This window comes from Aedes albopictus, chromosome 3, assembly GCF_035046485.1.
Source record: "Aedes albopictus strain Foshan chromosome 3, AalbF5, whole genome shotgun sequence".
Lineage (NCBI taxonomy): Eukaryota > Metazoa > Arthropoda > Insecta > Diptera > Culicidae > Aedes > Aedes albopictus.
The window spans coordinates 272116123-272133216 of NC_085138.1; the positions used below are offsets into that span (position 1 = coordinate 272116123).

General features: G+C 39.0%; 1 protein-coding gene across 1 annotated transcript; it reads left to right on the plus strand.

Moving 5' to 3' along the window:
• Nucleotides 1-8626: 8626 nt before the first annotated feature.
• LOC115257650 (uncharacterized) lies at nucleotides 8627-14902 on the plus strand. Its single transcript, XM_029857487.2, has 3 exons — nucleotides 8627-8901; nucleotides 8960-9368; nucleotides 10167-14902. Exons 1-3 carry the CDS (start codon nucleotides 8819-8821, stop codon nucleotides 10791-10793), a joined length of 1119 nt encoding a protein of 372 aa, XP_029713347.2. The 5' UTR covers nucleotides 8627-8818; the 3' UTR covers nucleotides 10794-14902.
• Nucleotides 14903-17094: the final 2192 nt, after the last annotated feature.

Genomic DNA, 17094 nt, shown 5'->3' on the forward strand with positions numbered 1-17094 from the left:
ATTTTTAAGCAACGTCGCTCACTTCACACACCTCATTCTCCGTAATCAATGCTCCGATTGAGCTGAATTTTTTACTGTAACTCGCCTACATATGATATGTCAAATAAACGTCGAGAAAGAATTTTTAAGTTGATTTTTTCTTATTGAAAAAAAAATACATTTCTTCAAAAAAATTAGGGAATTTTGCTAAAATTTAAGAAGATCGTCCCTAAAACTCGCCAATATCTTGAATTTCATCAATCTGATGCAAAACCTGTATTCAGATGACCGAATGGTATTGTATTCAGCTTTTAATTTATGGAAAAAGATTTAAAATTGGTTGAACAAAACGCAATATATTTGAATTTCAGTAAATTACATATTTTGAAAAGTTGCAAAACTCGATATTGAGCTAAATCTCAAAAACTGTTCTACTTTAAATTTTTTGAAGGTCGGTTTCGAAATCAGCACTAAATTGTGCTTCAAAAATTTTGGTCGTTGACAGAAGTTCACGACTTTCGTTTTATTTTGTAAACTTGTGTAATACACCGAAGTAGTTCATTTTTGTTCAGTCAATTTAAATTCAGGCTGTTTTTGATAAAGCTTCGTTTTTGTCGGCATGTACAGCTGTGCCTAGAACAACTATTTTCCACTGCTGTCGTTTTTTGACCAATTTGTTTCACCCTATGTCTACTATTGTGAACATTTAACCGAAAATATACTGAAATCGAAGAATTTGGTTGGTTTGTGATTTAGGTTATATTATTCCCTTGCCGCTTCTTTCAAAAAGGTGAGTGTCCATTTTGCCCCAGCAGCAGAAGATATATCCAAACTTGATTTTTGATATAATGAAGAAGAAGAGAGCTTAAACGCCGACGAAGTTTCCATCGCCGCTAGAAATGTTCCTCCAAATGGCCAAATGTTCAGTTCCATTCATGTCAACGATTGTATGATCTCCAGGGCCGCATCGCAACTCAAATCATCCAATAATCCTGGACCGGACGGCATTCCATCGGCATTCCTAAAAAAACACATCTCCTGCTTACTAGATCCACTTCAACGCCTCTATCGCTTGTCACTTTCCAGCGGCGTATTCCCTTCCTGCTGGAAACTCGCTCATATGTATCCTGTACACAAAAAAGGAAGCAAACGTGACGTGGATAACTATCGTGGAATTACCTCATTGACTGCCATCTCCAAGCTGTTCGAGCTCATCATCATGGAGCCTTTGCTCTCACATTGCAAGCATGTTCTGAGCCCTGACCAACACGGGTTCACTGCTGGTCGCTCCACTTCCACGAATCTGCTTTGCCTCACTTCTTACATCACTCAGAGTATGATCGAACGTGCTCAGACCGACGTTATCTACACTGACTTGTCAGCAGCCTTCGATAAGCTGAACCACGCCATTGCGATCGCAAAACTCGATAGGTACGGCATTGGCGGGAGTCTCCTAGCTTGGTTCCGCTCATATCTAACCGACCGTCAGCTGATTGTGACCATAGGTGACTGCAAATCGAACTGCTTTAACGCTACCTCCGGCATACCACAAGGAAGTCATCTTGGTCCATTAATCTTCCTGCTCTATTTCAACGACGTCAATTTCGTGATTGAAGGCCCTCGGTTATCATATGCCGATGACATGAAGATCTTTCTTCGGATTCACTCAACTGATGATTGCGTCTTCTTGCAACAGCAGGTCACGCGTTTTGCTAACTGGTGCTCAACGAACCGAATGATTGTAAATCCAACGAAGTGCTCTATTATTACGTTCTCACGAAAGAAGCAGCCGATTATCTTCGTATACAGCATGCTAGGCACAGCTCTCGAACGTGTGCACCATGTCAAGGACTTGGGAGTCATTTTGGATTCGCCGTTGACATTTAGGCAACATATCTCGTACATTATAGAAAAATCGTCCAAGACCCTAGGGTTCATCTTCAGAATAGCCAAAAACTTTTCTGATGTCTATTGCCTGAAATCTTTGTACTGCTCCCTCGTGCGCTCTACGTTAGAGTACTGCTCTGCAGTTTGGAGTCCCGGGTACAACAATGGCGTCGAGAGGATTGAATCTGTCCAGCGACGCTTTCTCCGGTTTGCATTACGACGGCTACCTTGGAGAGACCCGTTCCGATTACCCAGTTACGAGAGCAGATGCCAACTGATCGATCTAGATCTACTGCGTACAAGGAGGGATGCCGCCAGAGCATTGACGATCGCTGATACGTTACAGGGACGAATAGATTGCGGAGCGTTGCTGGAACAAATCGACGTAAATGTCCAGCCGCGATCACTCCGCAATAGCATCATGCTGAGACTACCACTTCGACGAACTAACTATGGACAACATGGAGCTTTTGGGGGCTTGATGCGCGTTTTCAATAGGGTGGCGTCATTCTTCGACTTCCACTTGACACGCATCGCTCTACGTCGTAGTTTTATGTCTTTTTTTAGCAACAGAAATAACTGACGAATTCATTGTTATGTACCTTAGTTTAAGTTTCAATACCTTGACTGCGCTATTATGTTCCAATTTGTTTGTGTTTGACCTTTGAATTTGTTTTCTAATATTATTGTTATCATAATTATTGTCATTATTTTTTTTTAACCATCATTGGGGCTCTAGTAAGCCTGTTGATGTAGATCAAATAAATAAATAAATAAAGAAAATACAAACATGTTAAGCATGTAGATACAGCAAAACTACTTGCATGTGTTCTAGAAATATCAGGTTTTAATCGACCTGCAATATATTAATCACTAAATCTTATTTTAGATGGTGTGAAAATTATAATTTCCATGCACAAAAAACGGAGGACGCAACTTTTTCGTGTAAAATCAAGTATAATTTTAATTTTGAATGTTTCTTTCCTGAAACTACGTTTTAGACAAATGGACTACCTATATTCTCCATTTAATAAAAATTCAAAAAAGTTCGCATATTTCAAAATATAGAGGGTGTCCATTCTGCCCCGGGTGTCCATATTGCCCCGCCTACCCCTATGATTGAAGTTACAATGCATGAGCCATTTTACGAAGTGACAACAATGTTGATGATGATATTGGTTTTCACGGGTTATTATACACTACCTCCTGTCAAAATTCATTCATAAAATCGGCTCGTAAAATAGACTATTGCAGTAAATTTGACAAAAAGCGTAGTCACCTCAACAACAAAACATTGTAGGGGAACAGAGTCCAAAATGCCAAGATGGGGTAAAATGGCCCAACTCATAAAATCATTTTTGAATAGGACTGGATCAATAGTATAGGTGAATGGTGTCAAGATATGTTTGCTTCGAACATTCTTCTAGAAACTAGGCCACCTAACCCACGAAAAATCTTTTGATTTCCCAATGAAAATTGGCTACTTCCGGTTTTTCGTGCTTGCAATTAAGGTTTTCTGGTGATTTTATTACCAGCCAAGTGTTTCCAACGAGATTGAGGCACTCATGGAGACGCATGGTTGTTAATGTCTACGCTTTCCATGTTAGGGGTCATTCAAATATGATGACCATCGTTTTTCGGGGAGGGAGGTAACACTCCATTTATTGAATATACGATAAAAGTGGGACACAGGGCGGAAAAGAAGTCGGAAATGCCCGAAAACCGATGGACGTAATTTTTTAATGTTTTCATGAAGTGGCATCTTACCCCATGGCAGATGGCCTTTTTGCACCACTTCCGTTTTACGAACCAGTTTTTAAAATCGCTAAAAATCGATGAAAATTCAATAGTGTAGTGAATATTTTTGCTGAAGTATCGAGCAAATATTGTCTAGTTGCTGTTACCACTTTGAAAGCCAAACAAATGAGGCTAATTATCATTGAAAACGATGAAAGTTTGAAAAATGGCATTTTGCGCCACTTGACCCTACATTTTTCCTGGACACGCATCTTACATCACGGTATCGTTAAAAAAAAAATGTCCAGCTGTTAAATCTAGATTATTTTAGGTAATGTTAACAGCACTGCTAGTTAAATTGACAGTGTTTTAGTGGAATTAACAGGAAAAAGCTGTCGGTTGAGAATCATAGGTATAGCCTTTAATTTTACTATGGAATCAGTAGTTTCCACAACAAAATTTATTGACCTCATCTAATCCCCTCCAATCTGCACATCGTTCAAACTGAAAATGGTTCAAACGTCATTCTGCTCATGGAGCGGGCTGGAACGGAAGGCAGAATCAAAACAAAGCAGCAAAAACGGTTACCATCAGTGTGTTTTTCGATGTCCACAGGATTACTAGAAGTTCAAATTAAAAAACGAACCCCGTTGGTTTGCATGAGATGTCGTTCAAACCAACGGGGGTAGACGGTACTTTTTAAAGGTGATGCCAAATTGCAAAAAAAAATATGTTAGTTTCACACCTTATAGTTATACGGAAAATATTTTCGGTGTACCATATCCCTTTCGTGACGAACCAGCACAATTGTGCTGTTGAGCGGTAACAGGTTTGCATATTTTTTTCATCTGTTTAAGAGCAAGTTTACCGGGGGCTACTATCTGGGCGAGTAAAACGATTGCCCACAGAGTTGTCATTTTAGTTTAGTTACCCATTTCCACACCGGTCGCTACTATATTTAGTTACCGGATTGCGTACCGGTCGTTGCCAAATACTGTTGCGGTATAAACAAAATATTTTGGAAACATATTATGGAAGAATTTCTTCTGGGATTCCCCAGGAATTCCCTCTGAAACTCTAGCATGAATTTTTACTGAGTATCCTCGAGCAATACGTACCCTGTAACGTGGGTAGATCACCTTAGAATGATGCGTTGCGGCGTAAGATCTACCACCACATCAAATTTTGATCTTGTTAATGTTTTCATGCCTAAAGTGGCCGATCAGTGGTGAGCAGACATTTCAGGATCGAGATTTGATGTGTTTTTTTAATGTTTTGTTGCTAATCCACATTTTATTTCAGGAGTAATCAGGTAAGTTTTTGCATATTTTATAAATGCTTATTAATCATGATTATGATTGTTTTTCAAACAAATGCATAACAAAACATACACAACACACACTGACATACATTACATATACATATCTCATTATATATTGGGAAAGGGAGGGACCATCAGGGCACCCGATTGAAACAATTTGGACAGGAGCTTGGAACTGCCTCCTCCTTGTTGTTAACATTTCGTGGATTGAGGGCGGGCTCTTCGACCCCATCTATTGGGAGTATTCTGTCAATCGAGGGCTTGATTTTGCAGTTGTTCGTGAGAACTTTCTTCTGGAAGGAGATTCTTTTCCCCTGACGCGGGTTTCGCGCAAGTGTCTCTGCTTGCGGGTCCGCACAACCCTTTTTGGCCCTTCATACAGGAGAATGACTGACCACTAACAACAGCACAATCTTGATCAAATCGCTTTTCAGATTATTCCAGTGCTATAGGCAGCTGCCTTGCTACAATAGATGGTAGAACAATATCATCATCATCATCATCAGTATCCTCGAGCAATACGTATTCCCCAGGAATCCCTTCCGGGATTTTACCTAAAATTTCTACTAGGATTTCTTTTCGGGATTCCTCCGGAAATTCCTCCGGGGATTCCTCCAAGAGTTCCTCCGGAGATTCATTCAGAAATTCCTTCGGGGATTCCTCACGAAATTCTTCCGGAATTCTCAGATGATTCCTCAAGGAATTCCTCCGGGGATCATTCCTGGAATTCCGTCGGGGATTCCCCCAAGCATTCTTCCGGCAGTTCCTCCAAGAATTCCTTCGAAAATTCCATCGAGGATTCCTCCAAGAATTCCTCCGGAAATTCCTCCATGAATTCCTCCGGGAATTCCTCCAGGAATTTCTCCGGGGATTCCTTCAGGAATTCCTCCGGGGATTCCTTCAGGAATTCCTCCGGGGATTCCTTCAGGAATTCCTCCGGGGATTCCTTCAGGAATTCCTCCGGGGATTCCTTCAGGAATTCCTCCGGGGATTCCTTCAGGAATTCCTCCGGGGATTCCTTCAGGAATTCCTCCGGGGATTCCTTCAGGAATTCCTCCGGGGATTCCTTCAGGAATTCCTCCAGGGATTCCTTCAGGAATTCCTCCGGGAATTGCTTCAGGAATTCTTCCGGGAATTCCTTCAGGAATTCTTCCGGGAATTCCTTCAGGAATTCTTCCGAGAATTCCTTCAGGAATTCTTCCGGGAATTCCTCAAGGAATACCTCCGGGAATTCCTCCGAGTATTTCCTCCGGGAATTCCTCAAGGAATACCTCCGGGAATTCCTCCGAGTAATTCCTCCGGGAAGTCCTCCGAGTATTCCTCCAGGATTTTCTTCGAGGATACCTCCGGGAATTCCTGCGGGAATTCCTCCAGGAATTCCTCCGAGGATCCCTCCAGGAATTTCACTGAGGATTCCTCCAAGAATTCCGCCGAGGATTCCTCCGGGAATTTTTCCAATAATTTCTCCAGGAATTCCATTAGGAATCCAGAAATCCCTCCGGGGTTCATTCAGAAATTTATTCGGATGTTCCTTCAGGAAATTCCTCCGTGGATTTTTTCCAGGAATTCCTCCGGGGATTCCTTCCGGCTATTTCCTGAGGATTGCTCCAGGAATTTCTCCAGGGAATCCTTAGGGAAATTCCTCCGAGAATTCCACGGGAATTCACCTGAGGAATTTCCGGATGAATTTCTAGGGGACTCTTTGAAGGAATTCTAGGAGGAATCTCCACAGAAATTTTATATGAAATTTACGGAGGAACTTCCGGATTAATCCCCGGATAAATTCTTGAGCAATCCTGGAGGATTTCCTGCAATAATCCCCGTAGGAATAACCGGAAGAATTGGGTTCTTTAGGGGTATCCGGATTATTTCATAATCGGATTCTCCATCCAACAATTAGTCGAAATCCAAAATTTCATAATTTTCGGTGTTCGGGAACTATTTTTAAAATGCATTTAAAGTTTGTATGGGGAAATTTTTTTGTTCGGGTCGAACTGTCACTTTATCGATTGAACTGTCATTCTATCCACAAAAATGAAAACTGTTTTGTTAATTTAACCATCAAAACAAATGTATTGGAATCCAATAAAATCACGTTATACTCAGAAAAATGAGCTCTTTCGATTAGGCTATAGAAACTAGCAATATTTTATTCACTAAACAACCCAATTGCTGAAGAAATTTCCGGAGGAATTCCTGTACGAACTCTTGCAGGAATGCCAGAAGAAATTAAAGGAAGAATCGTAAAAGATCTCTAGAAATATTACAAAAGGAATTTCTGAAGAAATTCCCGGAGGAGTTCCTTAAGGAATCACAGAAGCAATTACTACAGGAATCTCTGAAAGAAATCCTGGAGGAATCCCAAGAGAAATACCCGGACCGATTTCTATATTAATCTCCGGAGGGATGCCTGAAGAAATTCCTGAAGAAATTCCTGGAGGAACTCTGCGGAGTTTATTGAGGAATCCAAAAAGAAAATGATGTAGGGTTCCCCGGAGGAATTCCCGTAGGTATTTTTGGAGGAACCAGTGATCTACACAGCTCCCGAACTATATTCACCGAAATCCCCTCGAAGTGCAGAGAGCGATTTTCCGTTTCTCGCTCACGCCCCGGGAGACATCCCACAGCAGTGACACTAATTTCTTCCGGTTTGTCCTCCGGTGACTCTTTCGGTAGTCGCGTACTGTGCCCCGCTTTGGTGAAGAGGCTTCCACTCCTCCTCCTCTATCGTGGTGCCGTGTTTCCTTCGTGGAGGCTGTCCCTTCCGTTTGGGAGTGATATTTTCTTTTGATTCTTCCAGCATTTCACTCACCCGAACGCTGCGACGGGTACTCCTGGACATTTTCGCTTGTGATATGTGTGTAAACAAAAAGTGGACAAAAACCATAAAACATGAAAAAAGTTCATCTGTCGCATATCTTTTATACCGCATTTAGTTCACTACTGGACTGCGAACTGCGACTTTATAAGTGCGAAAACGTAAATAAAAGTGCGCGATTGCATCAAATCAGGTTGATGTCTTCGGCGCACTATTTCTTCAATCTATGGAGAACAAGTGCTCTGAAGACACCGACTTTATTGGATGCAATCGCGCACTTTTATTAGCGTTTTCGCACTCGTAAAAACTAGTGCGATAGTCCAGTGATGAACTAAATGCGCTATATTACCGATTTACCTCGGTAGTAAAAGCTAGAAATCGAAAGATAAAGATAGTTCTTTCAAATGAGGAAAAATAATTGTTGTTTTGTTGGGATATCTGAGAGTTCTCGAGAGCAAAAGTTGAGCCATTTGTATGGAGATTTTACGTTTTTGTGCTCCGTCCCGAAAGGGATATACCTAGGCTGAAAACTATGGGAGTATTTTTTTTTCTTTTTCGATTTTCCATGTAAACACCACCTTTTTCGACCTAAATGGTGGTTTGATGTTACGATATTTCGACTCTTAATGTTGAACCCTGTTTTCACATAAGCCGGCCGGCAAACGATTTTTTGTTTACTGTTGACTACTGTTGTTTGGTAACATTTTTCGTGCATTGTTTTTAGTTATTCGCTTTAAAGATGGCTTGAAAACAAATAAATTTAATGTTGAAATATATATATATATATATATATATATATATATATATATATATATATATATATATATATATATATATATATATATATATATATATATATATTCTCAGGCTTTCTAAGATAATGTGATTTTTTTTAATAATATAGGTATTTTGAAAAATTTCGTAGGCGTATCATTTGTTTTTTTTTTCAAGTCCATTGCGCTGTAGCTAATTGAAAGCATCTAGCAAAGTTACAAGATTGATGTAACGAAATTCTGTGCTCTTAAACGCAATCTGAATATTACTTAAAATAAATAATTCCTTCAAAGCGGATAAAAATGGATGTAAGCGTCAAAGAAGAGGCTCCAATTGAAATAGAAGGATATGTCATAATAGACACCACATCAAAAACAAGCTACAGGTAAGCTCTTCATTATTTGGTTATCAACTTTATCCTAATCAAGATATTAATTTTCAAGTGACTCTGAGGATGATGGTATTCGTCCAAGTAAAAAGCGAAAACTCTCTCACCATGACGTGGACAGCGCTAAAAAACTGGATGCGAAGGAAGAAATGCAACAGCTTTTGCAGGAGTGGGGATTGGCGGCTCTTTCTGAAACATTCTCCCAGAATCTAATCGACTCGAGTGTGTTGGATTACATCTTGGACGTTGACATTGTGGATCTGTGCCGCGATTTTCCCATGCGCTACCGGTTGATTCTGCGACACAAGTTAGCGGAAAAACGTGGTAAATCGGTAGGCGGTTGTCCTAGAGCAGATTCCTGTGCATCAAAGGAAAATCATCCTCCAGCTAAAAGTATCTCGCAGGCATCGATTATTGCACAGGAAAACTGGTTAGAATCACGCAAGCCTTCGCCAAGCGTAACGGTGAGTAATTTAGTTTATTGTCTATTTTTGAAGCAGCGGAAGTAGCCAACATTAATCTTAGAGCATGATGATTTTAGCTAGATCCCTCCACGCCAAAAGTTTACGTGGTTACGTACTCAAAATAGGACCCTTTGCCGAAATAGTCCCAAGCCAAATCCTAGTCTGAATCTCGAAAAACAGAAAACGGTCTCACATCGAGTATTTCTCGATGTCATGCTCAACTTTACCAAAAATGCGAGATTTCTATGTGGTCTTATTCTTTAGATTCATAAGTTGAAAAGACCTAGCACGATAACAATAAACCATATTTAATTCAGTAACTGATTAAAATGAACTGTTCATTAGAATGTGATCGATGTCTCATGATCCACTAGAAAAGTTTAGGTATCTACACATTGCATTAATAACTTTTACGCAGCGAACATTTTTTTTTGCGCATTTTATGATTGGATCAACTATTTAAAATATGGTTGTGAAAGTGAGTAACACATGCAATATGCACTTTCGTTCAAGGGTGGGTTTGGTAGATTCGGAATCTTCCAAGACATGACCACGTGGTTTATGGACAGCCCCTTACTTAAACTGTTGTTAGTACCGGGTTTATATTGTCAGATTTCTTGAAACTATCGTTTTCGAAAGGAACAGCCGCAATGTTATAAGGATGAAGGTAACAGGGAGTGAAAACCGCGGCTGTACGTTTCGGAAGCGATACGCCGTGTGCACTTTTGTGCAAATCCCTCAATACCATGTAGCTATTGGAGATAGCAAAAGTCATAACAAAATATTTTCTTTTTTTAGGTCAAACATATTCCGAAACGAGCCAATGTGTGTGCGATTGACATGCTCCTGAACAAGGCCTTCGCAGAACGATCCGATGATGAGAAACGACTTCTCGTTTCTATGGATATTCCACGCCCAGATTTGCCACATCTTAGGAGCACAAGGCCATCGAGCACGAAAAACACTACGATAACAAGAAAATTCCATCGTTCGAGATACGATGCCACGTGGTGGCTGTGTGGTTCACCAAAACATAACAGACTGTACTGTTGGCCATGCCTGTTGTTCCACACGACGGATGACAACGTTACCTGGCTGAGAAAAGGATTTAATGATTTGAACCACCTAAGTGCCGCTGCGAAAGCACACAGTTCGTCACAAAGACATATGGATAATGTTACTGCATATGAAAATTATGGACGATCCACGGTTGCTTATCTGCATTCTGCTCGAGAATCTGCTGTTGCTGAAAACGTATTATCCGCAAACGCCCCGAAGAAGGCAAAAACTCCTCTACCAAAAGCAAAATCATCGACTAAAAACAGCGACAAGGGAGCACAAGGCAAGGATACCCGCAAACGACTGGCGCAGGTCAAAGATGAGAGCACAAGCGTTGGAGACTTAAATCTCAATAACACGACTTAAGTTCAAGATTATTTGATAAAAATGCATATTTGCCATACGTTAGACTAACATTTCCTGAATTTCACATTTTTTGCGAAATGGCTTTCGGGGATTATAATTCCATTTTTTGTAATCACCAGTAATTTAATATGTTAATTTGTCGGCTATTTTATGGTCACTGTTCAACTGAAACTACAATAAACTGTATTTTAATTAGGAATAAAAAATGTTTTTTATTACTAAAGCGATTTACAGTCAGGTTTTTTTTTTACGCGAGGGATATGTATGGGATATGCGTAAAAAAAACTCAGTTCAAATTAAAAAAACCGCGTAAAAAACCATTTCTCGACGAATCATGCAAAAATAAGACGATGATCACGTAAAAAAAGACCTGACTGTATATGAATAAGGTAGGTACTAGCATGCTGTTCCGGCAAACTTTTGCCTGTCATGTTGTGGTGGTTTGATTACTGTTGAGGTCATTGAAGCATTGCACTCTAGATTGGTTTCATTTCGGTCGTGTTGATTTTCTTTCCAGGTCTTCAAAAATCAGTACTTTATCAATTTTACTATATTTACTATACCTTTTTTAGTAGATTTTCGTAACTTTTTCTACTTATAAAAACAGCCAACATGAATACGAATCGAACCGTGCAATAGTCATGCTGATCTATTCATACCTTCGTGAGTTTTGTTGCCTCAAAGGGACTTCAGTCTCTTTTTTATATACAGTCATTCCATAGAAAAACGATATAGTGCAACTCCGATTGTCGTGAAACTCGGTGGGTTCGTAGTTCTTCGAAAATAATTAGACCCTTTTTTTATTTCGTCATTAGGGTGGCCAATTTTCATATATGGTTGTCCTAATAATCAAGGTTTTAAGAAATTCAAAATTTTCAAAAAGCTTTTGAACCAGTTGACCGATTTTGAATTTTTTTGTTGTTGTTTGAAAGCTATTGAATTGTAGTTTTAAGAAAATTACGTTATTAACCGTTATGTGGCCGGCAAACTTTTTGCTTTTTTCTACACCGTGTCTTTTAAATGGGTGCTGGGTACCCGGGTACCCTGCCGGCCACATAAGGGTTAAGTTTTTTTACGTTTTCATGATCTTGGGGCCAAAGGGGTACGCTGGTTTTATATGGCCAAAATTTGGTTTACGTGGTTTATGAACAGCCCCGTTCATCATCTTCGGTGTCGACATGTGTAATATTTTATTCACGTAAGCATGAGCATGAGCATGAGATGACCGTACAATTGGGTTATTAAATTTAAAAAAAAATGTATTGATTTTTTGATTTTATACGAAAGAGCAACTTTTTCTGAGCCACTATGATTTTTTTCAGATTTTTAGAACTTTATTTTATTATTTTTTTTTTTTTCATAGTGATTACGGCGGTAGCACACTGTGCTTATGTTCTTACACCGCACCCTTTCCCTACGTTTGCTTCTATGAGCCTCTATTTTTGTTTCAACACACAGAAGTACGTAGGCATATCGTGGCCCAAGTCGACACTGTTTTGGCCTGCGTTGAACAAAAATAGTTTTAATAAAAGTTTCCCCTTTTTTTCTTTTTGTCAATTGTTTTTTTTTGTAGTATGGTCCATGTATTTAGTTAGGTTCTTGTCAATTTGTCAGTTATTCGAAGTAGATCTCCAATATGTAGTCAATAAGTCAATTAAGTCATTCTGATCTGTTCTATCATAGCAGCTTTAGTCTTTGCTTTATTGAAGTGTAGTTTTATTGGAAATATGCTGAATATCGTTATTAAAAAGAGACGTCTGGAACTGTGTCCTGCTAGTTGTTCCGTCATGCACTAATAATGCCTAGGAGATTAACGAAAACACGTGTGTTCGGTCAGCTGTCCATTGCGTAGAAAGTCAAGGAAAATAGGTTTCTTTATTGTCAGTTGTTATGTAAGCCTCGCTTGAAGCACTTCCCGTGAGAACCCTGTCATCTGTACACCAACTAATCCGTATCTTCGTACACAGCTAAATATTATACTGTCAACCGGCGAGAAGCCTATGGATAAATATTTAAAAAAATGAATAATAATGCTGTCTAGCGCGTTGTTTTCTATCAGCCACTATTTTAGTCTAGTTCCCAACTGCAAGCTTTTTTCGAATCTTATCGTCAATTGTCTTCTAGATTCCCCACGGAATTGATGAGTAGTGAGTTCAATGCAGAGAACCCCCCCCCCCTCACACTCCCAAATTGTGGTAGCCCCCCGCTAAACCTGCAAACCAGACCCACCCCCAGCCAAAAGCTCTAGCAGATGTGGACAAACCGGTGCTCAACGTGCTCTCCCATCGTGGCAACATCAAATATGTGGACTGTACAACAATAGTAGTTTTAATGAAATGAATACTAAGAATTTAGGCCGACACTCGAAGTGACGAACTTTACAGTGCTAGTTGAGTAAATACACGAAAGATGGGTAACAACAAATGTGCACAAACAGATGCATAACAATATGCATGTAAAAAAAGGCCGCAACTATCCATGGTAAATTTAAAATAATGACAGCGTAAATATAATGGAACAGACTCACCGAATTGAGCTCCAAAATGCCCCCTAGACGATGGTATTGTTCACTTTTTGTAGCCACGCGTTGTAGAAAATGAACCTGAAATGACAAGAAGACAGTGGGCCGCCAAACTCCATAAAATGGCGGCCCGGAAATTTTAGTATTCTGTTTATAGCATTGTTGAGCATCATAGAGAGCATAATTTATATTCAGTTTTAAATAGGGTGGGGCGGGGCAAGATGGGTCGCGGGGCAAGATGGGTCAGTGCCATTTTCGGGCGCATTACTCATGTTTTGATTATGTTAATAATTTTGTTAGATGACCAGCATGAATATACAAAAGTTTGGGGCATTGATTGAAAAATTATTCACTCTCATTGGAAATGAAAAATAAAATGGTTTTTAGCCATTTTTCTTATGCGATACATTCCATATATTCTCCATATAAACGGCCGCGGGGCAAGATGGGTCACCTTCAATTTTGAACGTATTTTTGGAGCATTCAAAAGTTATTTATTTTTTATTACAAGACTATCTCATAACTGACTTCAATCAAGCGGAATGAACGCTTAAAATTATAACATAAAATTATGATATTTTTTTAGTGAAAACATCGATTTTCAAGTCGCCTGAGGACCACTCGAATCGTAAATTTTTTTATATTCCAAATAAATTTATAAAATGTTTACTAGTAGCTCTTGTTTACTCAGTATGGATATGGAGCATACATGAATGCGGAACAAATCTTATATTTTGACGTTTTTCGTTGAGAAAATGTGAATTACTTAAAAGGTGACCCATCTTGCCCCGCCCTTTTTTCGCGGCGCAAAATCGATCACTTTTTAAAACTGCTTGTTTAACATCATATTTTGTGTTTAATGATCTTTTTATCGACTTTTAGCATAGCTAACTAGTGTATTGAAGAGTAGCGGACGAATACAAACCAATACGATTTGTATTTACAAAGTTATGGTGATGCATCCTTAGGTGACCCATCTTGCCCCGCCCCACCCTATAGTTTCTTGTTACTATGCTAAGAAATAGAGAGATTCAAAAGTTTTTTTTTCTACCTGCACCAGTGAACTTCTTGAGTGAACAGCATTCAACATCTAAAATTTAGATTCTAAATTGTTCATTCACTAATGCGATTTTCTTATCACCCTGCCCTGTCTTGATTAGAAGATATAAGTAATGCAGAGACATCCCACATGCACTCTTGCATTACATAATAAGGTTGGACCCTGCTGCAAATGTCGTTATGCTATCCACTCCTGAGTTTATAGTTGCTATAAAAATAATTTCGAAGAAGTGAAAAAGAATAGTACGAATCAACTTGTTAATAAAATGCTGCTACTATTACTATTACTACTACTCTTACTACTACTACTAATACTACTATCAAAAGTGCAATGAGTGATCGTTGGCTTCCCAGTCTTGTTAGTAGTTAGAGGGTTAGTATAGACTGGTAATAAGCCCTGTCGGTCCCCCCAGCACTGCGCGTAATCAACTGTTGTTAGATCATGCGACAGCGATTAAGCGTATGCTGGAGGCATGACAAATCAAGCGTTTAAATTAAAGTCAATAAAGCAATGGTATGATTATTCAGATTCTATTTTAGTTAAATTTTGTAAAGAAATGCTTTAATTCAAAACCTAGTTACTTTCAAATACTATTCCATTTACTATTTCACTAATTTCGTTACTACATTTAATTTAGCTAATCTATAATTATAAAAGACTAAAATTGAAATTATTTAAACACATTTTCACTATATGACGACGCTTGATAAGCCATCGTCAAACCCATCACTCTTGGACAGGGAGATTTTTAGAACTTTATTTTGATACCTAAAATCAATTTCAAAGAGATTTTTTGAAATCGTCTTTTGACAGCTGGGTTACTTCTTGACAGCTGCGCCCAGTTTGGAATGCAGATTCAGAATATGCATTTATCACAACACCGTTTAAGAAGCCAATTCGTAGTTGCTACTCCGTTACTGACCAGAACAGTCAACATTGCACAGGGAACCAAATGGATGGGGCCTGGGTCTAGCTTTCCATCCTCAATGTGCAATTTTGAAAGTTCAAAACTTTATGGTCAGTACGTCCTTACGGTCATCGGGGAAGGGAAGGAATGTTGGTATGACATCCGTTGCTACTAAGAGACCGTGTGTACCTCCGCATCCCCACGGTTGTCACAGGAAGGAAGTCTGTTAGTGGGAAGGGAAGGGATGGAAAGTTACATAGATTTGGATTCACATTGGTAAGTGATGTGAGCTATGCAACCCTAGATATGATTTAGTCTTCCGCCAGCCGCCTGTCGGAAGAATACAATAATTTTATTGTATGTTTGTGTATTAAATTTAATTATATACCGTGTACGAATAATTTTTAAACCACGCTTATGTCGGATCAACTCGTAATAGCGCACGTTTTAAGCTTATCGTTTCTAAGTCAGAAAATAAACTGTATGCAATTCCGTTTAGTGTTACCGTGATTTCGGGTGAAATTGATCAGTGGGGTGAAATTGATCAACGTGAGGGCAATTTTTATTTGTTAAAAATAAAGCTTTGAACTCAAAACAATTTGTCGAAAATGATCATCATCTGGCTCAAGGGTTATTGAATGATGAGTTTACATGTTTTACAGAAAATTAGTCACATATTTCTGAATAAAATTTAATATTTTCCAAAACTGCGTGTTTGGCGATTTTCAAAGACACTTTCTAACTTTTGTTACTGTAGCTGTATCGCACATGTAATGAATATTCGAATGATTGTTTATAGCTGCCAAGTATTCGCTAAACCCGATTTCGTCGTCAAAAGTTTTATAAATATTGATTATGCGCTCAAACGTCAAATTTTCTGTGAGAGTAAGCAGGCCAGCATAAATTCGTGCAGTGGACCATAGGGCACTGCATTGTTTTGATTTTGTATGGGATTTTGACGTTTCTTGGCCTTGTTGTTTACAAAGTTTCTGTAAGAGTGAAAGAGAAGGAGAGAATTCCATACAGTGCCCTATGACGAATTTGATGTACTAGGTACAGCCATAACTGGTACACTGAGTCTACTTTACTTTTAGGGGAAGACGGGGTAAGACGGCCACCCTAAGCCAAAAAAATCATAACCTAGCACTGACAATGAATTACACTAGTTTCAACACAGCATATCACTTTTCAAAGTGTTGGGCATGCAAGAAAATTAATTTTCGATTCGTGCTGTTGAAACTTTTATATTTTTGAGTCATTTGAAAATGTTATTAAAAAGCACTTTATTTTTTGACGACGGGGTAAGACGGCCCACCAGCGGGGTAAGAAGGACCATCACTATTTTTTTAAATAATAGTAATTAGAAATGTTTGAATTTCATACGTTATTGAAATAAGATATGACTTCCTTAAGTCCCTCACATGGAAAATTGATTAACATAATTGTCCGGGGTTACCATTTAATATTTTTATTGGGGTATCGTAAATATGGATATTCAAACACCCATTTACATCACAAAAATGTTGTTTCTGGTTACGTCCAGCGCAGACAACGCAAATATGAGTTTATTTATGTGAAATGGCATATTTTCAACTAACAATTGTCGATGAATTGGGTGCAGCCATATTATTCTATGATATAGGGGGTGGCCGTCTTACCCCGTTCGAGGTGGTCGCTTTTACCCCGCTTGGGCAAATTTTACTTATGAGGGTAGTTCATAAGGATTTTTGTTTTCAATCTCAATCCCGTTCCTCTTATGTTCTGTTAACATTCCTGGTAAGTTATTAACGGGTTACTTTTTTGGTTTGAAAAC